The sequence below is a fragment of the Talpa europaea genome (assembly GCF_964194135.1).
Source record: "Talpa europaea genome assembly, chromosome: 2".
In the NCBI taxonomy this organism is placed as follows: domain Eukaryota; kingdom Metazoa; phylum Chordata; class Mammalia; order Eulipotyphla; family Talpidae; genus Talpa; species Talpa europaea.
In genome coordinates, this window is record NC_140068.1 from 143,811,572 (window position 1) to 143,838,544 (window position 26,973).

The 26,973-nt window shown below is 40.6% G+C and overlaps 2 protein-coding genes across 2 annotated transcripts; one reads left to right on the plus strand and one right to left on the minus strand.

The window, feature by feature from the left end:
• Positions 1-1,432: 1,432 nt before the first annotated feature.
• ACOT13 (acyl-CoA thioesterase 13) lies at positions 1,433-11,905 on the minus strand (the record flags this gene model as incomplete). The annotated part of the gene is made up of 3 exons (XM_084259527.1): positions 1,433-1,776; positions 3,234-3,418; positions 11,825-11,905. 3 exons carry the CDS (start codon positions 11,903-11,905, stop codon positions 1,620-1,622), a joined length of 423 nt encoding a protein of 140 aa, XP_084115653.1. The 3' UTR covers positions 1,433-1,619.
• A 285-nt stretch (positions 11,906-12,190) lies between these two features.
• On the plus strand, positions 12,191-24,736 carry TDP2 (tyrosyl-DNA phosphodiesterase 2; the record flags this gene model as incomplete). Its single annotated transcript, XM_084256163.1, has 7 exons — positions 12,191-12,468; positions 12,547-12,632; positions 18,282-18,455; positions 19,435-19,526; positions 20,724-20,842; positions 21,768-21,938; positions 24,452-24,736. Exons 1-7 carry the CDS (start codon positions 12,304-12,306, stop codon positions 24,734-24,736), a joined length of 1,092 nt encoding a protein of 363 aa, XP_084112289.1. The 5' UTR covers positions 12,191-12,303.
• Between the last annotated feature and the right edge of the window lie 2,237 nt (positions 24,737-26,973).

Genomic DNA, 26,973 nt, shown 5'->3' on the forward strand with positions numbered 1-26,973 from the left:
CCTTGATTCCTGACCCTTCACATTTTGGCATATGTCCCAGGTACAAAGATTTACATAACCATGGTAGTTCTAGAACTGAGGAAAGGTAACATGGATATACTTTAACCTGTCACCCATATTCATTTCAATTGTCTTAATGTCCTTGACGGTGTTTTCCCCCTTCTGTACAGTGTCAGTGTGTTAAGTTGCCGTGTCTAATCTGGACCAGTACCTCAACCTTTAACGGCCTTGACATTTTTCTGTCTGATGATTCTTCATGGTTAGATTTGGATGATGCATTCCTTGCCAGTGTTGAGTGTAAAATAATCGCATACCCTTCTCAATATCCCAAAGCACAATGTCAGTTTGCTTTTGTTGGTAGTAATTGTGATTGGTCATGGTGGTATCCTGTTTCTGCATTGCGTAGTTGCTGTTTTCCCCCTTGCAATTAAGCACTCTAAAGGGAAACACATGCAATTACCCTGCTCTTTATCAGAACACATTGTTAGCAGCTGGAAAAGGTAATTTTCCATATTTACCCTTGTACATGTGTCCGCCTTCTATTGCAAAGACCCTTCCCCTCCCCGCCATCTACCTAAGTGGCATAGACTCATTTTTCCATTTCATAATTTGTGCTCATTTTCTCGAGCACTTCCTTTCAGGCGCATATAAGTACATCTTTGAACTTCCCGATCTCAGCCTACATCCCTGGAATCTGCTATTTTTCCAAGGAGCCTAGGTTACTTTTAGTGAGAAATAATTAGGATCAAGATCTGGGTCACCTGTGTATCCCCTGCCACTGTGAAGTCCGTTGCTGTCCTGAAAGCAGACCACCCAACTCCCATTACAAGAGAAGGATCACAACCTTCAGCTGTTGACGCTAAAGTTGCTTCCTAAGACTCCCTGACACAGAAATCAACTCAATGCCATAGTTAACTAGGACCTTTGGGAAGTGGACGAAGTTTGTGAACTTGGTTTTTTTTCAGTACTGTAGATTGGAAGATTCAAAATCTGCCAATCTAGGTACTTACTCTAAATATTAGAAAAGGAGCCTAATAGTATGCTTTTCTCCTACTCTTAATATTAAATAATGCCAGACCTGTAATTTAGAGAAAAGCAGCACACCATTTGTTTCCTGTTTCACTAAGGTGCTTTGCCTATTTTAGGTTACATGGTCCTGTTTTATTTTCCAGATATGGGCTATGGGTCACCTGTTTTGAAGTTCATAACCCTATGTTAAGAAAAAGCAATGGAAAAATGGCATATTAGAGCCAAGAAAACCCTAAAATACATTAAGGATAAACCATTAATTTATAATTCTTTAGCTTAATACTGAACTTAAAGGTAATCTTACCTCAGAATGGCTTTGACAGTTATGCTTTACCTACCTTGTGCTAAGGATTTTTTTCATCCAGATATCATACATATGATTAATACTGACGAGGGTTAAAAGGAAAAAATGTCAATAATCTCCTTATATCCCACCTGGTCTCTGTGGTTCCCCCCCAACCCGCAAAAAAGCAATTTTTTTTTTTTTTGGCTTCTGGTTGTGCTAATTTATTTTGAAAACTACATTTGTTCACATCAAATTTACACCTGATACTCATTGTTGGGTTTCTTTTGGTCATGCTGCTGTTCTCTCAGCTTCCAAGGTGTTTTGTGTGTCTGCCTTGTGCTACTAATTTTCCTGTGGTCTTGTTGGTCAGATCCACAGAGGTAAATGCAAGGGTTCTTCCTTGCTTCAGAACATGTGCTGTGATCACTACAACGTCTCCTATTTTAGCAGGTGCCATGTACCTGGAAAAGAGAAATTTAAATACAATTAGGAGCAGATTTTTAAAAGGGACTGTTGTATATTCCTCATAAATACCTTATATTACTTCTTTTACTCCTAAAAGTAGGTTTTAGGAGTATCAGTAAGCTTTCTGTTCTGTCAAATTTGAATGACTGGTAGTAAGCAAGTTCCACCTCACCCATTCTCTCTGCACAAGTTTCATTTCTCTCAAATACTAGAATGGGTGTTGGTCTCCATTTTGTTTGTCTGTTCCCATTTCATATTTATGTGGGGCAAGTGAAAGTTTTCCTCACGTTTCATTTAATATGCTTAACTTCCTACATGAAGTATTAGTTGGAGTCTATATCCTATCATATCAATATCAGAACTTAATTGTGAAATACAACCATAAGAACTATAAGGAATTAATATGAAGTTCTTAGAATCCTGGTGATAGTATGTATTATTTTTAAGGATACAGTTCCTGCTCACCTGTAATCCAGCATGCTATTTACTTTTGAAATGCGTAGTAAATATTTGAAACTGTCCAGTTTTTGTTCAGGTGAATCAATATTTGAAGCTTAGCCCTTGATGATGGCCAATACTTCTAACAACCCATACTTTGAAAGGTCAAAACTATGATTCACTAAAAATTTTTCAGGGTTTTGAAAAGAGCAGTATCTTAGAGCATGAAATGCAGTGCTGGGTTTGAAGATGGCTCTGCTCTTAAGAGGCTCTTCAGGTAAAACGGAGTCAATTGACCTTACACATGGAATAAGATGAGGACTTCTGAATATGCTCACCAGTACCAGAAGAAAAATGTTTTTAGTATCATGAGCATTTGCATCAGCTTGCTGTGCCCTTCACTTCAGTTACTCACTAGTAAGGCTGGGACAATGTTTTCCTATTAGCTGACATTTCCTCCCCGAACATTGTCACATAACATTGACTTTCATACTCTAGTCTCTGCCTGTCTCCCCAACAGAAATCATTTTTCTGTTGCTTAAGTGAGAAGAATTGTCTTGAAACTAAATCCCTGGGTCCTGCACTGTCTTGAATACGGCTGGCAATAGTACTAGTTAATTGAATTTTATTCAGGTTTTCCTCCTCTTGTATTCAATATGATCCCCATAAGACATTTGTGCAAGTGGCATTTTTAAGGACCACGGGAAATAGCAGTGAGTTTGTGGATGATCCCAACCCCCCAGCATTATACATGTTAGAAGCTGAATGTTTCCTCTTTTTAATGTTTCAATCATTCCCTCTTTACTACTGGTACACACTGTACTTGGAAATTAGTTCCTCTAATTCTAGATTCGCAAGGCCACGGACTATTTTAGGGCAAATCTACCACTGCACTTAAAGATGATCAGTTAAGGGCATCTCATGCTTTAATGTTACAAATGTGTATAATCTTGCTGGTTTGAAGTGAGCTATCACATTAAAAAGTAGTTGGGGTGGGTGCAATTTGGATACATACGTTATGTTCATATCCACACTGATTCCAGGTGCTCCCCTTTCTGTGCATAGCAGAGCCATTGTTGATACGTCATCCACCAAGGTGGCTGTCAGGCCTCCATGGAGCGTGCCTAATTTATTGGTATGCTCCTTTTCTAATTTCAATTCACAAATCACTTTCCCAGGATCAGCAGAGACGAGAGTCATCTAAATGTAAAAAATAAAAAATTTTGGAGATTCTGTTGTATTAGAAAAGTTTAAATAGCTCAACAAAAACTATCATTGGATTAAACGAACTCATCCCAAGAAAGTTGAATCAGAAATTCAATTAAGTTACCCATCTCTCTATGGTAGAAATGAATCCGTACGTAAATTGTTATTAAAGAAAGTAAATATTGATGGGAAAATAGTCAATTTTGTTAATCTCCACTCCTTTCCATTTGGGCTTTTCAACCTTATCTATAGCAACCTGGAATCTCTTAATGGCTCCTTAGCAATTATGTGCCAACAAAATCAGCTAGTCCTGTGCTCTGTTACACTATTACAGGTTTAATTTGGATGTTTCCTAGTTTAGGCACAAAGTAATTTTTTTTTAATTAGTGTTCTGAAACTTTTTTAAAAAATACATACTTATTTATGCATGCAAGAGCTGTGGTACAGGCCAGAGATGCGGGGGGTGAGAGGATTCACCAGAGACAGAGTGGGGAACAGAACAGGTAGACTGACCGAAGTACACTGCTGAGGGAGCAACAGGCGAGCCAGGACAGGTCTGCTGCGCCATGTGGGTTTTTCCCTGGCCAGCTGGGGATCAAACTCTTGCTGCAGAGGCTGTGGATTACTTCATAGTGTGGTCCGTAACCCCTTGAGCCTCCAGGGAGGTCCCACAAAGTAATTTTTTAATGCCTTCATAAGGAATGATGTAAAATATTTTTTAAAAGACTGAGAGAAAGTAATTCAGTGAGTTACTAAACTAGTAAGCTTGTACCATAAACCCATTTTAATAATAAAAGTGACATTAGGATCTAGGAAAGTTAAACTGTTGTCTTTAAGATCTCATTAATAGTTTATTATTAAAGAATTACATGAATGGTAAAATGTTGACTTTTATGTTAAAAGAAAACAAAAGCAATAAGGAAGGTGTTTCCTATACCATATTTAAGTAACTTATAGCTTAATATTTAGAAGTTGGATCTGAGCTCTGAATGGACTGTTCTGCATCTAATAGCACCAATTCTCACCATCATGGGAGGTGTTCAGGCATAAAATGGATGAATGTTTGCTGTGTCTGTTGCATCTGGGGTGTGGAAATGTCTAAAGCATTAAAGGATCATTAGATTCTCGATAACTACCGTTTATCTAGCATTTTTATATGCTTGGCATTTTCATATGCCAGCCACTATGTCAAACACTTTGCAATAAGGATGGGCTAACTCCCATTTTTAGGTAACTTCAATTCAGAGTGTTCATTTCCAGGGTCACCCAGGACATGATAGAACTGAGCTTTAAATGTAGGTCTGTCTACTTTCAAGTCTCCAGAGTTGCTAATGATAAAGCGTAGATATTCAACAGCCTTTGACTTCCACCAGCAAGACATTTTGGAGTTTCACAAACCACAACTGTTGTGGATGTACTGTTGTTTATGCCTTAGGCCCTGAAGGAAAACAAAAACAAGCAAACAGTACAAACCACCCTAAACAGTATCACATCATGCTTTGCTTAATAGGTTAACAAAAGGAAAAAATAAAAGAACAAGATCAAGTTTATTTATACAGTAAATAATTTAGTCTCCAGATGTCCTTACTTTTTTCTTTTTTCTTTTTTTAAGATTTATTTATTTATACAAGCACTGGGTACAGTCAGAAGCGTGAAAGGGTGAGAGGATGAGCCAGAGCCAGAGTGGAGAGCAGAGCAGGCAGATTGACGAAGTACACTGCTGAGGGGAGCAGCGGGCGGCAGGAGAGGTCTGCACGCCATGTGGGACCCTCCTCCCGTGGCCGGGGAACAGCCGGGGATCGAACCTGCGCTGCAGAGGCTGTGGGCAGCTTTGCAACCCAGCGCTCAACCGCTGCGCCACCAGGGGAGGCCCTCCAAATGTCCTTAAACTAACCACAGTCCTAGCAGGATCAAGGTGTAATAAACTCACCTCCTTTGAAAGATGAGTATACCAAACATTAGAAAAAAAGGTAAATGAGATCAAATCCCTGGCTTTTTTTTTTTTAAAAAGATTGATTTATTTATGCATAAAAGAGTTGGGGTACAGGCCAGAGGGGTGAGAGAATTCACCAGAGACAGAGTGGGGAGCAGAACAGGCAGACTGACTGACATACACTGCTGAGGGGAGCAGCGGGCGAGACAGGAGAGGTCTGCCGCACCATGTGGGTAGCTCCCTGGCCAGTCGGGTATTGAACTCGTGCTGCAGAGGCTGCGGACAGCTTCACAGGCTGCGTCTTCACCACCAGGGAGGCCCTCAAATCCCTGCTTTTGAGGCACTGACTGTCTAAAGGAAGAGATGCACCTTTAGACATGTACCTTTAAATGCATAAAGGCAAATACTGTAGTCAGGAAAGAGACAGGCTGACTAAAGTAAGGATATTCAAGTTTAAAAAAAGTATGTTTTCAGGGAGCCTCCCCGGTGGCGCTGCAAAGCTGTCCGCAGCCTCTGCAGCATGGGTTCAATTCCCAGCTGCCAGGGAGAAACCCACATGATGCAGCAGACCTGTCCTGGCTCGCCTGCTGCTCCCCTCAGCAGTGTCTTTGGTCTGTCTACCTGCTCTGCTCTCCGCTCTGTCTCTGGTGAATTCTCTCACCCTCCCGTGCCTCTGACTGTACCCCAGTTCTTGTATAAATAAATAAATCTTTTTAAAAAAAAAAAGTATGTCTTCAGGGAAGAGACCTTTGGGAAGGTTTCTGGACAGGTGCTAGGGAAGCCAGGCAATTCAGGAAAAAGAATCAAATATGAAAACCTCACAGACAACAAAAGTAGTTTAGTACAGTTTTAAGCACAATTTAGCAAAGGTCAGTTGTCAGAGTTCCACTTGATTATCTAATTGTGGCTGGGATAAAAAAAAGGCAAAACAAATGTCAACTGAATTTTCTCCTACAGAATACCATTTTCGGGCTTCCCTGGTGGCGCAAGGGGTTAAGATGCAGCACTGTGAAGCTGTCTGCAAGCCACTGCAGCTCCAGTTCGATCCCTGGGCAGGGAGCTACCCGCATGGCACAGCAGACCTCTCCTGACTCACCCACTGCTCCCCTTAGCAGTGTAATTCAGTCAGTCTGAGGGGTGAGAGGATTCACCAGACAGAGTGGGGAACAGAACAGGCAGAATGACTGAAGTACACTGCTGAGGGGAGCAGCGGGTGAGACAGGAGAGGTCTACTGTGCCATGTGGGTTGCTCCCTGGCTGGGATGGAACACGTGCTGCAGAGGCTGCGGATTGCTTCATAGTGCATTGCTTAACCCCTTGTGCCACCAGGGAGGCCCAAAGAATGCATCTTTTAAAATACAAATCATGTCAAATCATGTCACTCTTCTGTTTAAAACCCTCGAAACACTCTTCTGTTTAAAACCCTCCACTTCACTCAAAAGCCAAAAGTCTAACAGGGACTTACCAAGCCACACACGGTCTCTCCCCTCCTTCAGCTGGCTAGCTTCCTCTGTTCTGACAAACTATGTCCAAGATTCTGCCCCAAATGCCCTAAGTTTCAGGGCCTTTCCATTTGCTGTTTCCCTACCTGGACCACTCCTCCCCTTCTGAGCACCCATGAGATGCACAAGTCTTCGTTGGCAAGGCATACAACTGGATGAAAGAAAAACAGCTGGAGATGCCAGTAAAATCTTTTCAGGGACAGTGGGTACCACATGAAAAGGACTTTGAGGTGTAAGAGTGAAAGTGGGCGTCCCCGAGCAAGGGCAGAACGTCAAGTAATGAGGAATATGTCGTCCTAGTCCTCAGGAAGTAAAAAGGCCAAAAATAACAAAAGTTAGCACAATAAAGGTGATAAGGCCAAAAATAACAAAAGCTAGCACATGAGTGACAGGAGGCAAAAAAGGAATTTAATTAAATAGTCCCCTGAGACAACCAGCTGAAATAATATGCCACTCAGGTCTAGGGGGGTGCTGGAGGGAATATAAGCAATCACTGTGTTTTTTTCCCCAGAGGATGGTACATGGAAGATTTCTTGAATCATTCTAGAATCCCTACGAGATATTATGGGCTTCTGTCACATTCATGACACTGGAAAGATTTTGTTTGTACACAGGTTCTCTGTTGCCTTGTTCTGGAAATGGGGCTGACAGGGAAGGAGCTTTCTCACCCCTATAGACATGATTTCATCGATAATTATCCACACCTCCAGTTCTCCTTCCAGGGAGCAAGCATACACTTGAGTAGAACTTTTGCAATTGATAAATGGTTTGAAATCTAGCACCTGAAAATAAAATAATTCCCAGAAAGGGATTGTAAGGAAAATGGAAGGTGAAAAATAGCTTCCAAACAATAGACAGCCTGTAACCTTGTAACCTTGAAACATTCTGTTTACCACTTTTTGGACAATAGGAAACAACAGATGGGCCTTAGATACACCGGTATGTATCAGCTGTGTGGTTCTGGGCGCTTAACAGTGTAAAGCGGGGGGATAGGAGGCTCAGTTGCTATTCTGCCCTCCAGTCTTTTCATCTTTCTTTCTGCCCGTGTACACCATCCCCTTGTTTCAGCATTAAAGACAACTCTGAGGATCTAAGATCCTTCTTCCTTTTGCTCAAATCAACAAACAGCCCAGCCTGAGATGGCTGCACAATGGGGATAATGCTCTGCAGGAACGCAAATATGGTGAGCCAGTGCCAGTTTTCATATAATAAAGACACAATTCAAACAGCAACAGAGATAATCTCTGAGGAACAGTATTCCAGAAACTGCTGGAACTCCTAGAGTGGCCAAGTAATCATGACTCACTTTCGTATTGTGAATGTTTAAAATACATACATTTAACTCCTGTTCCAGTTCTCGGATAATAACTTTCTGAGGTCCTCACAAACCTCCAAGCTTGAATACGCCACTTAAACAAGTGCTATAACAAGGTAAGAGCATTTCATTTCAGCGGGAATAAAGATAACTCTAAACTTCAAGTATATTCCATTGCAGAAGAAATGTAAACTCATTATTCCCTTTGAAATTGGTCATCCAAAATAATAAATAAAAACAAAAAAGAAATTAGTCATCCATTTGCCACTGTCAAAATTAATAATTTTCTAAAATATTTATATTTGTTTTGAATTGATATCAAATCTCATTCCTCTACAATACTGGAACTCTTTTGAGTTCATTACGTCACTAAATATATCTCGATTCTTTAAATCCTATCTAAACTGCCATGTTACTTCCCTATATAAGATTGTTAACCACAAAAATGAAATCACTTATTTTATATGGATAAGTAACACAGTACAGAGATGCAATTTCCAACCTACTACCCCTTCAGGGTCATAGACCATTCAATCTCATTCCCTAGCCTTATTCAAACATGTATGCATATATAGGTTTTTTTTTCTATTAGGTTTTATAAAACTACAAAAAATGGGGCATTATATTATTTTGCAACTTTCAAAAAACTTTTCCCTGTATATCACAGTCATATTCTTGCATTTAACAGTCCTGCATTTAACAAGGAGCCTTTCTTGGGCCTCCCCTGCCCGTAGCCTCTGCAGCGCTGGTTTGTTCCCTGGCTGCTGGTGAGGGGCCCACAAAAAAAAAAAAAAAGAGCCTTTCTTGCCTTGAAAAAATCTCTGGCTTTACATATATTTAACCTGAGGGATAGCTATTTCACATAAAATAATTTTGTCAAAGTCCAGTAAGGTAACAAAAAACACAGTAATTATTATTTTTATTTTTTAATTTTTTTTTAATAGAGGCATGTTTTATTTATTTGTTTGTTTGTTCAATCTTTTTTTTTTTAATTTTTTTTTTAATAGAGGCATGTTTATTTATTTATTTATTTGTTTGTTTGTTTATACAAGCACTGGGTACAGTCAGAAGCGCAGGAGGGTGAGAGAATTCACCAGAGCCAGAGCAGGGAGCAGAGCAGACAGAAGGACTGAAGTACACTGCTGAGGGGAGCAGCGGGCGGCAGGAGAGGTCTGCGCGCCATGTGGGACCCTCCTCTGGTGGCCGGGGAGCAGCCGGGGATCGAACCGGCCGCAGAGGCTGTGGGCAGCTTCGCAACCCAGCGCTCAACCGCTGCGCCACCGGGGAGGCCCCACAGTAATTATTTTCAAAGAGACTAAAGAATTATGAACTAGAGATTTAGAGAAAGACTACATTCTGTTCCATGCCAAAACACATGGAGTCTGATAATTTGAATAAGTCATATTGATTACATGCTAATGTAGTATTTTGGATATAATGTTACTTAAAATAAATCACTAAAATTGATTTCACTTATTCCCTCTTGCTTTTTAAAACCTGGCTATTATAAAGTTTATAATTTCATATTTCACCTGTATTTGTAGTTTGCATTGTAGCTCTATTGGCCAGTGCTATAACATTATTCAATCTTTTTTTTTTTAATTTTTTTTTTAATAGAGGCATGTTTATTTATTTATTTATTTGTTTGTTTGTTTATACAAGCACTGGGTACAGTCAGAAGCGCAGGAGGGTGAGAGAATTCACCAGAGCCAGAGCAGGGAGCAGAGCAGACAGAAGGACTGAAGTACACTGCTGAGGGGAGCAGCGGGCGGCAGGAGAGGTCTGCGCGCCATGCGGGACCCTCCTCCGGTGGCCGGGGAGCAGCCGGGGATCGAACCGGCGCTGCAGAGGCTGTGGGCAGCTTCGCAACCCAGCGCTCAACCGCTGCGCCACCGGGGAGGCCCTATAACATTATTCAATCTTACTGCAACTTCTGAACCTCTATCCATCTACATTCACAGGCATATCTTCTTGGAAGGCAACTTACTACCCAGGCTAACTCAGGTATGTTTGTAGTTAATGACTGCTCCATTGTGTCTGCTAAAATATGAGGATTTTAATCAGCCAAAGGCAAATAAACTCATAGCAAGAATATGAGAAAACACATACCTATTACTTGAAGTTTAACAATGAAAATGGCTTCAGATTTTTTTTTTAAAATAACTCAAACTTTCCCTTAGACCATACTTCCTATTTTGGATAATCTGATTTTCAAAAAGTTACTGTGACGTGGTGTGTCCTTAGATCTTATAGCATTTATCTGACAACATTAAATACATGCATCTAAGCAGTATTTTTTTTTTTTAATAGAGGCATGCTTTATTCATTTGTTTGCTGGTTTGTTAGTTTGTTTTGTTTATACATGCACTGGGTACAGTCAGAAGTGCGGGAGGGAGGGTGAGAGAATTCACCAGAGCCAGAGCAGGGAGCAGAGCAGGCAGAAGGACCGAGGTACACTGCTGAGGGGAGCAGCGGGCGGCAGGAGAGGTCTGCGCGCCATGTGGGACCCTCCTCCGGTGGCCGGGGAGCAGCCGGGGATCGAACCAGTGCCGCAGAGGCCGCGGGCAGCTTCGCAACCCAGCGCTTAACCGCTGCGCCACCGGGGAGGCCCTAAGCAGTATTTTTCACAAAAACCATGAAAGATAATTAGGGACAGTTATTCACACATTGAAAATAAGCCTAAATGTTGTGTTCTAGAAGACAGAATTTGCTCCATTCATACACTCTTCCTAACAAATGACTGCAGTTGATCCGTGTTTAAACTCCTCTTGTAAATCATTTCCAAATTTCCCAGTACTCTAAACTAATCAGAAGAAAAACAAGCATGGAAGCCTTAGACATTCAGAAAAAACGAAAAATTCCGAGGTTGTTAAATGTTTTCCAGATCTGACTTAATCAAGGGCTTTTGCAATTCCTGCTTACTTATAAACGCTTCCTATGTAACATAACACTGTTCTACAAAGACACGGAAAACTAGGAGTCTGGGTTGGTCTGTTCATGTGTAAAGGGGCTAACACTGTAGCACCTTGGCTCTCTTACCTTCCTGCAATTATTCTCCTTTTTTTACTTTAAGATTTATTTTTTATGCATACAAGAGCTGGGGTGTAGGCCAGAGGTGTGTGTATGTGGAGAGGTGGTGAGAGGATTCACCAGAGACAGAGTGGGGAACAGAACAGGCAGATCTACTGAAAATACACTGCTGAGTTGAGCAGCAGGTAAGACCGGAGAGGTCTGCTGCGCCATGTGGGTATCCCCCTGGCCAGCTGAGGATCAAACCCATGCCGCAGTGTCTGGCTGCAGCCTGATAACCCTGAGACTAACCCCTGCGCCACCAGGGAGGCCCCTACTTTCCTTTTAATACTCTAGGCTGAAATCTCGCCTTGGAATGTAGGCTCTATTGCTTTTTTTCTTCGAGACACCTGCAGGCGCTTGCTGGCTGAAGGGTCGAACACTAAATTTCCTTCCCGCACTAGCAATGACAATTCTGTCACCAGGAGCGACCACCACCTTCATTCAGGTACGCTTGGACGAGACAATCCACGCACTTGACCTGTAACATAAAGACCCTCCACTAAGGTGGTAACCGCGATTACTAAGGTGAATTTACAGGCACAGTCGAACATGATCTAGCGAGACATTCGCCTCCATACCTTTTCCAAAATTCTATCAAACCCTTGGAAGTGCTTCATGGCCGTCAACACCTGCATCAATTTCTGCGTCAGGGAGCCCATGGTGGATCACTCTCCGGCGTCTGGACCCTCCACAAGAATGAACGTAGCAGCAGCCCTGCAGCTTGCAAAAGAGCAAGGACACACAGGGCGGGGAGTACTTATAGCTCTCAGGCCCCCCCGCCCCAGCATTCGCGGTCCGGGTCGAGCGCACCCGCGCCACCATCCCCAGCGACTCGCGCACAAAAGTTCCGCGCGCCATTGTGGCCGCGCGCATGCGCTATTTTGCTCTCTCGCGCAGCGGCCCAGGCCATTGAGGCGCCCCCGCAGCTTCCGCCCTCCGAGGGCGGAGCGCGTTTCCTCGCCGGACAGTTGATGCGGGTGCGCCGGGGTGGGGCGCCTGCGCAGAGCGGCGCGCAAACCGGCGCGCCCCTGTGAGTGGGCGTCGTCGCCGGTCCAGGATGGAGCCGGACGGCGGGTTGGAGGTTGGCGGGGAGGCGGAACGAGAAGAGGGAGAGCCCGAGGTGAAAAGGCGGAGGCTTCTGTGTGTGGAGTTCACCTCCGTGGCCAGCTGCGACGCCGCCGTGGCGCAGTGCTTCCTGGCCGAGAACGACTGGGAGATGGAGGTGCGCTCGGTCCCTTCCCTGCCCGCGCGTCCTCGGGCCGGGGGCGCGCGGACTTCACCGTGTGGTTTTGTCTTTCAGAGAGCCCTGAACTCCTACTTCGAGTCCCCTGTGGAGGAGAGCACCTTAAAAAGCCTCCCTGAGACCTCCCCTGAGCGCGAGCCCTGGTAAGTGATGAGAGGAGCGAGGCGCCAAAGCAGACGTGGGCTCTTACTAGGGTATCCTGAGACCTGCTGGACCGGGGCTCTTACTAGGGTGTCCTGGGACCTGCTGGACCTGGGCTCTTACTGGGGTGTCCTGAAACCTGCTGGACCAGGGCTCTTTACTGGGTGTCCTGGGACCTGCGTGCACCTGGGCTTTTACTAGGGTATCCTGAGACCTGCTGGACCTGGGCTCTTACTAAGGTATTCTGAGACCTGCTGTACCTGGGCTCTTACTGGGGTGTTCTAGGACCTGCGTGGACCTGGGCTCTTACTGGGTGTCCTGGGACCTACGTGGACCTGGGCTCTTTACTGAGTTATCCTGCGAATTGCGTGGACCTGGGCTCTTACTAGGGTATCCTGGGACCTGCGTGCACCTGGGCTCTTACTAGGGTATCCTGAGACCTGCTGGACCTGGGCTCTTACTAGGGTATCCTGGGCCATGCTGGACCTTAGCTCTTACTAGGGTATCCTGAGACCTGCTGGACCTGGGCTCTTACTAGGGTATCCTGAGACCTGCTGGACATGGGCTCTTTACTGAGGTATCCTGTGAATTGCGTGGACCTGGGCTCTTACTAGGGTATTCTGGGACCTGCTGGACCTGGGCTCTTACTAGGGTATCCTGGGACCTCCGAGGACTTGGGCTCTTTGCTAGAGTGTTGCAGGAATAAATTCTAGCCTTTTACCCAGGCAGGGGAAGAACAAGCGGTACTTTAGGAATGGTGAGGTCAGGAGAAGCTTTATTGCTCATGCATGAGGTCTGAGCAGCATTCTAGGGACAAAGGGTTTCTTTTATACATAACCATCTCACACTGATAACATCGGTCAGTGAGCACAAAAGTTTGTGACAAAAGACAGGTATTCAAGGATGCCCTAGGAGATCAGTCACCCTGGCAGCTGTCTGGCCTTGTTAAAATGCAACAAAGCCTTAGGTAATCTCATCTAGATAGGTTTTAGAGAAGCAAAACTTGTGTTTACATTTACTTTGCATTATTTACTGCACCATACCTATGACTCGCAGAAAGCAGGAAAGATTTCATTTGCTTAGTGATTCCCTTTCAAGGGTATCCTGGGACCTGCATGGTCTTGGGCGGGAGGCTGAGTCCAGGCCTTGTCCTGATTGAATAAAAGAAGGTGAAGGGTTTGTGCCGCTGTCTCAGGGTGGAGCTGCTCTCCAGCAGCAGGGCTATCCCTTCTCTCTTGAGGGCCGGACTGGAACTTCTAAGTAACCTGGAGTCCCGGGAGGAACCGTCTGAAATGCCGTTTTTCACTGGAATTGTAATCTAGGGGAAGAAAAATGTTCCCTTCTCTTTTAGGTTCATTGCCTGACTTAACATTTAAGTTGATGTAATAACATATTAACAGGAGAAAAACATTTAACTTCATGTCTCCATGAATACCATTAAGATAATAGAGACTCAAGGCAACCAGGTGACTGAGGTTTTGCATAATGTCTTGAACCAAGGAGAGAGGATACAAAGGGGGCGGGTTGGGGGGGGCAGTGGTGGTTTGGAGCATCAACCTCTGTGCAGTTGAAAATCCATATATAACATAGTTGACCCTCCATGTTTATGAGTTCGGATCCAGGGTTGCTTGAATCCATGAATGCAGAACCCGTGGATAGAAAAAATCTGCCTTGTAAGTGGCCCCTGTGAACCTTGAACCGATTCTGGCCGAGGTTCAGCTGTATATGCCATCCTGAGATGAGGAAGAGGGTAAGGGCTTGGGGCTTCAGGGGGAAGTGGGGCAGCCACTCAGGATGAGGAGAAGCCGAGAGGAGCAGGTATTGGGTAATTAGATGTTTCCCCGCCAAGCAGATAGGTCATAAACAGTTATTTCTGTTAAGAATTCATTAGGGGAAAGGTCCCCTACCTAAGTCCTACTATGTAGTTAGGGAGAGGTAAAAGTTCTCTTGATTGCCTTAAACTCAAAATAATCCAATTGCCAAAGTGACACATCTTAGGGAGGCCAGTTCTGAACCCCTTTGCCTACGTTCCTGTATTTTTGACTCACATGGTTCTGCTTGTTTACAGTTTCCTCTGATTTGTCAAACTAGCCTGAATTAGTGTCTGTTAGTTGCAGCCTAAGTTGTAGTTGATCAGGGAAGAAATTAGAACTTAGTAAATGGATATCCTGAAATAGTCACTGTGATAAAAAGGAGGATCTGCTAAGTAATGGTGTAATGGAACACAATTAGGGTTCCCACCCTGAGCTGATAGACAAAAACAAGCAGTGGTTTTTTCAAACCTCCAATCACATGTCAGTGAGTGAAGCAGTAAGAATTAGTCCATTGAGGAGGAAAACATGGGGAGGACCAAAGATTCTTGATGTTTCTAAGGCCTGCATCGTCTTAGGGCATGTCCTGATCGGATTTCTGATGTTGGCTTTAGCAAAAAATGAAAGTAAAGGAAATTGATAGGAAGATTTTTATGACTAGAAAAACTCAAGCCTGCTGAACTTGGCTTTTGAGTGCTTTAGTAGGGCAAAAATGTCAGTTCTTTACTGAATTCCAAGGAGATTAGCAAAAACTTGAACAGGAAGTTGAATTAGCCCCCTAAATTGGAATCTATCTTCAGTCTCAGGAGAAACAGGGAAAGCTTAAAACCACGACAGTGAATCTTAGTTGCATATTAGAATTACCTCGAGAATTAAAAATATTCCTGAGGTCCTACCCCCAGAGATATTACTTTAATTAGTCTGAACTGGGGTGCATGTATCCCTCATAGGATTTTGGCCTTTTTTTTTTTTTTTTTTTTTTACCCTGCACAGGCTAGTCTAATGTGAAGCCAGCACTGATAACCCCAGCGTAGGGCCTTGTTACTTGAGACCCAAGCAGCATCACACAACCTGGGAGTTTAGTCAGACATGCAGTGTGTCAGGCTCTATCCCAGATCTGTGAAATCAATCTGCTGTTTAACAAGGTCCCCAGGTGATTTAAAATTTGAGGGGCACTGGCCTAGAAGAGAGACCCTACATCACCATTTATGCTGACTAAAGCATTGCCCCAATTGGAAAGGAAGTCAGCAAATGACTTCCTTAAAATTTACTAGTTCTTTCAATTCTTCTATCCATTTCTGATAGTAGTCTTTTACACTCTTCTTTGTGTTTCCTACCAAAGCAGTGTGTCTTTCTCACAGATGGAGTCATGGGCGATGTGGGTATCACAATGGTCACAATACAACTTGGGCATGTTGCTCTGCAGACCATTGGCCAAGCCATTCATCACCACCCCAAGAACTCTTAAGTGAGGGCTTACTCTAATTGTGTTATAGTGAAACTAGAGGAGGAGAGGCCAACACAAGGAATAAGAGCATGGACTCTGGTGCCAAAATGCAAAGGTGGTAAGTCCAGCTCTGCTAGTTAGTAACTGTGTAACCCCCTCTCTGTCTCAACTTCTTTCTCAGTGGGGCACTAATAATACCTATATCATACCTATATCATGTTGTAAAGATTGAATGAGCTGAGAGAGGCAAAACAGGTGGAACAGCATGTGACATACAGTAGGAATTCAGTACATTTAGATATAATTAATAATACCATCATGCTCTCCCCATGAGATTTATGACCGTTCCACCTACTGGAGAGACTTTGGCTTGTTTATTTTACAGTTCAGTGTGCGGTAGATTGAGTTACAGGTGGGACATCTTAAACCTTTGGGAAAGAGGTATGTGTGATGAACAGGTAAGGGACCTGAAATGATAGACTCTCTTGTCTTTTTGATATTTTTTTTGACACAATTTATTAAAAAAAGATTTGCCAGTAAAAAAGAATTAACATTCCTTCCCACTTGTTAATACTTTCAATGAAAAAGAACTTACATCTTTGACCTGGCCTTTTTTCTTCAGTGATAAGACTTTGGAAGAAAATAAAACATTAACTGATTGTCGAGTGAGAAAGAGACCTTTTGGAAAGAATGAATTTTACAAAGGAAAATTTTACATTTAATGTGACTTTTTTTAAGATTAATTTATAAAGATTATTCGAAAGGTTTTTTTTGTTAAAATTCATATTAAGTACTGAGATCTTGGCTTCTAAATACCATTTTTCACTGAAAGGAACAAATTCTCATTTTATAAATGACTGATTCCAGGGCAGGAGTGGGTAAACTGCACGATGAAATGGCACATCTTGTGCTAGAAAGTCAGGAAGTGCCCAGAAAATGTTGGGGGACCAGACTGAGCTACCCTCCCTGCTCAAGTCTGTAACAGTTGGGGCAACAAAGTAACATATAGAAACATTATAATTTATGGAATAAAATAATATTAACTATAGTGAAGAGAAATCTGATAGACAACACCTTGACCAACTGATCAAAATTACCATGTACTGGGGACAAATCCATATCATGTGCTCCTGAATTATACTGAAAAGGGCATGCTAACAGTTCTGCATCATTCTTGCCAAAAAAAAAAAAAAAATGCATAATCTAAATTTAATCATAAAGCATCAGACAAACCCAAACTGAAGCAGCATCAGAATCCAAAATCACTGATACTGTTTAAAAATTTCAGACAAAGATTGAAGAACTGTTCTTGGTAAAAGGAGATTAAGAGACATGTCATCTCACTGCAACACATGATCCTGAATTAGGACATCAGTGGCATAATTGCTGAAATTTAAATAGCTCTTTAAGTTATATCATGTTGATGATGATTTCCTGACTTGATAATCTAACTAGGAGATACACACACACGTGTGTGTGTGTGTGCGCGCGTGCGCTTATTTTTAGGAAGTACATAGAAAAGCTTGTAAATGTTTCAGAATGAAAATAAAGCAAGTAAGTATTAAGTATGCAAGATGTTAAACATTTGGGAAATGTAAGGGAATGGTGCATAGGAATTCCTTTTTATTATTTGTGCGGTTCTAACAGTGACATAATTTCAAAATTAGAAGTTAAAATAATTACATTTATTAAACTTATAAATAAAAGAACCTTTTTCTTAAATTTATATATCATATATCCCTCCACTCAGCTGTCTGGGTCTTGGTGGGGGATGGCAGAAAATGGGATCAGACAGGTCTGGAGCACACACATATGGCCTCCCCAGCATGGAAGTCTTAGGGTGTTTGGACTTAACAGCAGCTCAGAGTATTCCAAAAGGCTTGCGTGGGAGCTGCAAGGCTCCTTAAGACCAAACCTCAGAAACTCCAGAATTTCAATTTCACTATATTCTTTTAAGCAAATCACCAAAGCCCAAATTCAAGGGTAGGGATGTTAGACTTCACCCCTTAATGAGGGGAATAAAAAGAATTTACAACCATTAGTTATGTGCCACGAGATCTTTATTTCAAATAAGATTTAAAGTGAATCCAAATAAATTTGGAAATCTTACTTTATTTAACTTGGAATCAATGTTTATAAAATCATTTTAGTGATACATGTCATTGAAGAATATTTATCTGGCTTGAACTGTATAAATGAGCAAACATTTGGATAAGACAATAAGAATTTCCCTTTCCTCAGTCTTATAACTTTTGTTCTATAGGCAATAATTTCCCAGCTCTTTTAAAATCTGATTGTGTATAAAAAGAGGACTGCAAATACTAACAAAATAATTTTAAATTAACTGGTTTTCAGATTATTTACAAAGTTGTGTTTCATTCTGATCTTGCCAGTGTTGACCTAACCAAGGAAGAGACCACTGATTCTAGTAGTTCTAAAACCAGCTCATCTGAAAACATGCAGCAGGAAGATGGCAGCATGCTCTCTGTCATTACCTGGAATATTGATGGATTAGACCTAAAGAATCTGCAAGAGCGGGCTCGAGGGGTGTGTTCCTATTTAGCTTTGTAAGTAGTATTATTTTCTTTAATGGTAGTGAGGATGTTACTTACCTATCTACAAACAGGGTCATAATGCCAAGTTAGGAGATTTGGAATCAGACCTTACCTCAAAATCCAGCTCTCAGAGGAGATATATGAAAGAATTAAGAGTGATTGCCTTCCAGAGTAGAAATAGGAGTTGGGGTGAAGAGGGCACACTGATTTTTGTTAGAAAACTCCTAGTACTATTACTTATTCAACTTTGTATTTAATATTGCAATGAAAATAAAATTGTCATAAAGATGTATATCTGTCACATACTGACTCTGTGACCTTGGGACAAATCACTTAAGTTCTCTAGTGCTTGGCTTTTGTTCCCCATGGACACTGTTTCAGAGAGGATTGATACAGTTACTATACACAGTGTCTTTTAAACTGTAGGACCATGGTAGGCTCTTTTCTATTTTCTTTTTTTTTTTTTTTTAAGATATATTTATTTATTTTTACAAGCACTGGGTACAGTCAGAAGCTCAGGAGGGTGAGAGAATTCACCAGAGCCGGGAACAGAACAGGCAGACTGATGAAATACACTGCTGAGGGGAGCAGCGGGCGTGGCAGGAGAGGTCTGTCACACCATGTGAGATCCTCACCGGTGGCCGGGGATTGAACCAGTGCTGCAGAGGCTTCAGGCAGCTTCGCGGCCCAGCGCCCAACCGCTGTACCACCGGGGAGGCCCTTTTTTCTATTTTCTATGATTCCATTTCTTTTAAATTCAAAGTGTTGTTGCATGTATGACTTTTCAAAAATTTGATCTTTGCAATGTTAACATGTTAAATAGCACGGATCTTATTTTGTAGTTACCAAAGATCAGTATGAATATAGAATATAGTTGTCCTAAAGGGTAATTGCTTCATGTTTCTTTTATGTTGCAGAATTTTCCTAATAATCTAGGTAAAGGCAAGTGGAATGGTATATTGGTGCTTATCATAAATTTGTTTTTAATTAGGTACAGTCCGGATGTGCTATTTCTCCAGGAAGTCATCCCCCCATATTATAGCTACCTAAAGAAGAGAGCAAGTAATTACGAGATTATTACAGGTAACAATTTTCCTATTTTGTTTCTCTTTTTTCTTTGAAAAACAAGTCCGTGAATGAGAAATCAGCATTAGCCTGTTAGAGCACAAACAAAGTAAATGTGAGAAAAGTAGGCCAGACACAGCATGCTACCTGTAGGAAAGTGTGTTAGCAACTTAATGTATTCATATGTATGAAAAGGTAGTTGAAATGAATGCTTTTCCAGGAAAATACAAGTTGTCAATATTTGAGACATTGAGTAGTTTTTTCTTTTTTTTTTTTTTAGATTTATTTATTTATGCATACAAGAACTGGGGTACAGGCCAGAGGTGCAGGAGGGTGAGAGGATTCACCATTCACCAGAGACAGAGTGGGGAACAGAGTAGACAGACTGAAATACACTGCTGAGGGGAACAGCAGGTGAGACAGGAGAGGTCTGCCTCACCATGTGGGATCCTTCTGGCTGGCCGGGATCAAATCCGCACTGCAGAGGCTGCGGACAGCTTCACAGTGCGGCGCTCAACCGTCTGCACCACCAGGGAGGCCCTAGTTTCCTTTATTGATGATGATAGATTTGATGCTTCTCTAATTTCTGTTCTTTTCTCTTTGGATTCACTGAGGGTCTTCAGGTCTTTTAAAAATCATTGGTCTGAACATTTGATAAAAACTTTCAGTCTGGAGGTTTGTAACCTTCAGTTCTGAAAAATTCTTTTTTTTCTTTTTCCTTCTCTCCCTTCTTGCCTCTCTCCCACTACTTCCCTCCTGCCCACCTGCCATCTTTCTTATCTTTCTGCTTTCTCCCTGCCCCTAACTTTTTTTTTCATTCTTTCTCTCCTTTTTTTTTTTTTTTTTTTTTTTTTAATTTACTGCAATTTTTCTGGTGCTTCTGGAGTATAATGTAAATGCTTATATATTTTACTTCGGTTTAAGTCTCATCTTCTCTGTCTTGAAAGTTCAAATTTTCTTTTTTGAATATTTTGGTACTTAGTGTGAACTCATTTTTATTTTTATTTTTCTTCCATATTCCATTTGACTTTTGGAAGGGGACAGGTAAACATAGGGACTGAGTTGGTTATCTTCAGTTGTTTTGAATAGTTTACTGTTAGGATTTGGAGTCGTTTCAATATCTGTATTTGTTTGTTATAAAATCTTCAGTAGGGGAACTTGTGATAAATTGCAAGTATCCTTTCAGCCTAAATTGTTTTCCACCAACATTTGAAGGTCGTGAAGAAGGATATTTCACAGCTATAATGTTGAAGAAATCAAGAGTGAAATTTAAAAGCAAAGAAATTATTCCTTTTCCAAATACAGAAATGATGAGAAACCTTTTGTGTGTGTATGTAAGTAGTTTTTTAAAATGGCCTTTTTAAGAAACAGAATGATGGTGTTTATAGTTCAATGGTGATTTTTTTTTTTTTTTTAAAGCAAATCTAAGGGATCAGATAAGTTGGGTAAAAGGGGTTAGTTGTTTGGCAAAGTATGGAAATGGACATTTAGTGGTCAACCTAATATATACAGGATGCTGATTTGTAATAATGCATATCTGAAATCTATATAATGTAATTCAATGTTACTTCACCAGAAAATTAAAAAGAGAGAGAGAACTGTTGCCTTTAGAGAAAAATCTGCTCCTCATTACGCATTCTTTTAATAATCTTAAAGAATTTAATAAGTTGAGCTTTTACATGGGAAATTTGTGAAAATACAATCCTTCATCCATTATGTTTTCCTAAGAATATGTAAGAGTTTGCTAACATTCCACATTTGCTTTACAAAGTATTTTGTGCTTTGGCTGTGTACATATATGGATATGAAGTAGTATTTACTTCAATTCAGTGCAGAGGATACAAATTGAGGTAGCTAGTGTGATAAGAAGTTGGGAAGGTGGATCCGATCCAGATTATAGAAAATCATGAATGTTCTTTGTAGAGAGAAAAATTTGTGCTGTAATTCAGTTTAGTGAACTTTAGAACCATTCTTTCTGGCTTGCGTCAGGAGTATTCACACTCCCTGGGACATTGGGGTAGGGCTTACAGTGCAGGGGACATTTGAGATAGGTCTTAAAGTATTAATGGGTCCTTGCTAAATAGTAGTCTTTGGGAGCAGGGTTGGCACTTTATCCTTGGCCCAACAGGATGAGCATGGCACTGATTAGTTTCACCGGATAAACACATACCAATCAAGTGAAAAATTGTTGATTCTGTTATCAAAGTTTAGCATTGGTGGTTACTAGATAATTTTAATGACATAATTATCCTTTTGCAGGCGAGTGTGTCGGGAAATGAACTTTGCCTTATGACTTCCCATTTGGAGAGCACCAGAGGGCATGCTAAGGAGCGAATGAACCAGTTCAAAATGGTTTTAAAAAACATACAAGAGGTTCCAGAGTCAGCTACAGTCATTTTTGCAGGAGACACAAATTTAAGGGATCAAGAAGTGAGTGATAAAATCATTTCAGTTTTTATAGCAGATTATTGCTGTGCCAACTACTTTTTAGGTTTCCTTTGTCCAACATTGTTGAAAGAAGGGCCTTCATTGGCTAAAAATGGCTAACTGACCTTGAAGATGCAGTTCAGTAAGTACTCTGCTATATGCCTAGTATTGGGAAAGCAGAGATAGGAGATCTTACATTATTGGAGGGAAACATAAATATTGCACATGAAACAGACAACACAAAGTCAATGTTGCTGAATTGTATTGATTTACAAGCAGGGTAGAGAGAAAATAGAAGAATAGGAGAATTTAGAAAAAAATGAGTTAATTTGTAATATTGCATGGTGAGAAGAACAGAACAATTTGACCATCACGATTGTCTCTTACTCTTTATCTTCTCATGTTTGTTACCTCCTTTCCCCACTACCACCATGTCCAGGATGCAAACTAAGTCTCTGTCTTTAAGACAGTTGAGACAGATTGAAATTTTTCAGGACTTAGTGTAGATTGGGAACATATTAAGTGGTTTTCCTGCCCTTTCCTCTCACTCTGGCTGAGCTCACATACATTGACAGTGAAGTGAAATGGGAGGAGTCGCTTCATTTTCACTTCACAGAATTCCAGGAGTGGAAGAAATGAAAAGGAAGATGAAAGCATGCCAGGACTCACTGCCAGAGTGAAGGCAATATTCCAAATACAGGAAGTGGTGCTCTTCCCTCGGCAGTTTTAGCTTTTTATACACACATTTTTTTAAAAATCAAACTTGCTTTTGAACTGTCTGCAAATTGGTAATGATAACAGCCTGACTGACTTTTAAAAAAGCCTGCTTCTGAAAAAATGGTGCTAGCAAATCTGGATATATACAGACAAAAATCTGAAATTGGATCTTTACATCATATGCAAAAGATTACTTGAAATGAATCAAAGACCTCAAAATATTGAAACTACAAAGTCATTGACGAAAATGGGGAAGCAAGTCATTGTATTGAATTTGGCAGTGACTTCTGAGATATGACAACAGAAGCACAGACGACAAAAGAAACTTAACAGAATTAAAAACTTGTACATCAAAGGATACTATCAGTGGAATGCAAAGGCAGCTCATGGAATGGGAGAAAATATTTGCACATCATATATCTGACAATGCGTTAATATTCAGACTATACAAAGAACTACAGCTCAGTGTAAAACAACCTGATTAAAAAATGGGCAAAATAGCTAGACATTTTTCTAAAGAAGATAGAGAAGTGACCAAGAAGTACATGAAAAGATTCTCCGCATCAACACTTGGTGCAAATCAAAGCCATAATGGGATTCCACTGCACATCCATTGACATAACCTACCAAAGAAACAGAAAATTGTAAGTGTAGGTATGGATGTGCAGACCTTGGAGTCCCTGTGCAGTGGAGGTGGCAATGTAAAATGGTGCAGCTACTGTAGAAAACAGTGTGGGATTCTGCAAAAATTAAACAGATGAATCCCACAATTCACTTCTGGAACCATAACCAAAACTGGTAAAAGTTGGTCCTCGAAGAGATGTTTGTTCACTCATGTTCATAGCAGGATTATTCACAGTAGCTAAACTGGAAACAACCCAAGTGTCCGTTGACAAATGGGTGAGTGGATAAGCAAAATGTGGTGTGTCCATGCAATAGAGTAGTACCCAGCTGAAGGAAGAGAATGTTGACACAGGCTGCAACACGGATGAAATCTGTAGACTTCATGCTAGGTGAAATAAGCCAGTCGCAAAAGGACAAAAGTTTTATGATTCCTTGTATATGAGTTTCCTAAAATAGTCAAAAATTCTTAGACAGCAAGTAAAATAGTATTTGCCAAGGGCTGAAGGGAAGCCAAAATGGACAGTTAAGTGTTTGAAGGGTAGAGACTTTAGTTTAGGAAAATGAGTACATCCTGCCTGTATGTGGTTGTGCAATAATGTGGAAGCACTTAATGGCTCAGCACTGTGCACATTAAAAGGACAAATTTTATAGTATGTATATTTTACTACATTTTTTTAAAAATAATTAGAACGTGAGTTCTAGGATAAGGGAGAATATTGTTTGTAAATTTCAGATAAAAATGTGAGGGCAATTGACATTGGATCATATAAGTGACATACTTCTAAATTCATAAGACTATAAAGAGTTTGCTGAAAAGATTATAAAGAGTTTTGCCTTCTTTTCACATGTATTCATTATTTTAAAAGTGAGTAATTAAGTGAGGCCATGGGTTTTCAGCCTCCTGAGTTTGCTGTGACACCCAGTTAGGAATCTATTTGTAGTAGAAAAGAAGGGAACAGTTCCAGACTCCTGGGTATCTTAATGGTTTTGCATTACCTACCAATCACTATGCAGCAGATCACTTTAAAGGTACAACATATGCAGTTGGTCATTAATAAATAATTTTGTAACATTCTGATTTGAAATGTTGCATTTACACATGATAATAGTATAAAGCACCTTTTTAATGTATGGAAATGAAAACAGAATCTTAAAGAGATTCTTTTTACTTGCAGGTAACCCAATGTGGCGGTTTACCCAGCAACATTTTGGATGTCTGGGAGTTTTTGGGCAAACCTAAGCATTGCCAGTATACGTGGGATACACAAATGAACTCTAATCTTGGAATAGCTGCTAAGTGTAAGCTTCGTTTTGATAGAATATTTTTTAGAGCAGCAGCAGCAGAAAGTGGACACATTATTCCCCGAAGTTTGGACCTCCTGGGGTTGGAAAAACTGGACTGTGGTAGATTTCCTAGTGATCACTGGGGTCTTCTGTGCAACTTAGATGTAATACTATGAAATGCTTTTCAGATAAGAGTTTATATCTTCTAAGTAGTTTTGTTCTGGACTTAATGCAAATATAATTTCTATCTATCTGGAAAGGTTAGATTCAATATAGCAGAATTAATATACTGGATCACATAACATAAAAAACTATTGTGATTTTATTTTGTGAATTGAGTCCTGAGTATCAGTGTTTACTTAAATTAAAGCAGACCCAGTGTTGAGAATATGAGGCCTCTTAATGAAAGGGCACAGAGGCTGTCAGAGCTTTGAATAGTGGTCTTAGCTGCCTGCTGGATTTCAAGCAGGATCAGAGCATCTCTGTGGGCTAGTTTTTATATTTGATTTTGATTTGTGTTTTAAATGGGGCACCAAAGACAATTATTATTTTAACTAAGATTTCAAAAGGAGAACTTAGTACAGTCCACACATTTAGATCATTTTAAATGAAAAAGTTCTGGTCATCTGCATTTTAGTAGATGACAACTCTATCAGACTATTTTTGTCAGCTGACAGGATACATAATCGGTAAGCTATAAAGAAATCTTACACTTAAAATTCCTTAACTTTTAGAAATTTATGTTTGTAGTTATGTTGCCAACAGAAGAAAAGATGATTAAAGTCAGATATAGTGGCACTGGATTTTTTTAAGAGAAAAATAAAATGTAAAGAGAGATAGCCAGTTAGGTTTTGCTACTTGTAAAATTGAGTTATTTTATAAGAGATCAAAGAGCACTTTCAATGTGCTTTCAAAAAAAAAAAAAAACTTTTCCCTTAAGAAATGTACTTTAAATAAAGAATTTCACTTGTTTGTAGTTTGCTTTAGTATGTTACTGTGCCTGTAATGGGATTAAGGTTTTTACTTCCTGTTTCTGGTTCTAGTGCTGCTAATTGGTGTTCATGCGGAAGAAAAATAGCTTTCCATGTCGCTTCTCACCCTCCCTAAGAATTACCAAAAATACATTGAGACTTCCTTAGTATAAAAAAAGAAAGCCAGTGGAATAATTAGAAGGCGAAGTGGCAGAACCTTATTTTTATCAGGAGTGTCAGAATTAACTAAAACACCTAACAACGGGAAGCTGAATTTGTACATGATATTCCCATTTTAGTGACAGTGGAAAAGGTTTTTTATGTTAGTCATCATTTTAATCATTAAAACTAACTTGAGAAGTACTGCTAATACCATCATACATCACACAGGCACTAGAAAGGGTAAATTGCTTATTCATTTGGAAGAATAAAACCAACCTCACCTCACTTTACCAAAAAAAAAAAAAAACCTAAGTAAAAAGCAAAATATAAACTATAAAATATGTAATCATGTTTATTAGAGTAAGGAAAGGAGTACCATTTCCTTTTATATCACCCAAGCCTCCAAGTGAAAGACCTTCCCAATTACTGTTTAGAGTGACAAAATTAGAAACAAGTTATAAGTGAATGAATAGGATTGAACCATGGGCACTTTTTTTAAAAGATCTATTTATGCATATAAGAACTGGGGTATAGGCCAGAGGTACAGGGGGTGAGAGGATTCACCAGAGACAGAGTGGGGAACAGAACAGGCAGACTGACCGAGGGGAGCTGAGGGGAGCTGCCGTGGAGACAGGAGAGGTCTGCTGTGCCATGTGGGTAGTTCCCTGCTGGCAGGGCATCAAAATGCTGCAGAGGCTGCAGGGTAGCTTCACAGTACTTTGCTTAACCCCTTGCACCACGAGGGAGGCCCTGGAAAAACTTTTTTTTCCAGTATAGTAGTTTTTTGTACCTTACCTCTCAGAAATTCCAACTCAGAATCTTTTATAATTGACCAAGCACCACCTTCGCCACTGATGTGGAATGTACTTGAACCTTGCTCGAGTTGATTTTCCCACCTACGAAACAGGATAGTTCCTTGTCTTTTCTTGTGCAGCTTAGTAAGACAAATGTTTCGAAATATATTTCAGAAATACATGTTTTTTTTACATACGTCAGAATAGGTACTCCTTGTGATGGTTTTGAGTTTATAATTTAACATTCTAGGTTAAGCCCATATATATTAGTATATCCAAAGACCATTGTGAACAAGATTTACGGATCAGATTTATGGGTACTGTGGAATGTCTTCTGAGAAGAGAAAGGACGATGTTTTGTAAGGTTTTGTGTTCCCATGAAAGGTTTCTAAGGAGGTTCTTGAAATCAGGCGTTTGGTTACTGCTTCAAAGAAAGATTGGGAGAAGCAGGTATTAACCAACATTTGCATGTCCTCAGGAAAGGAG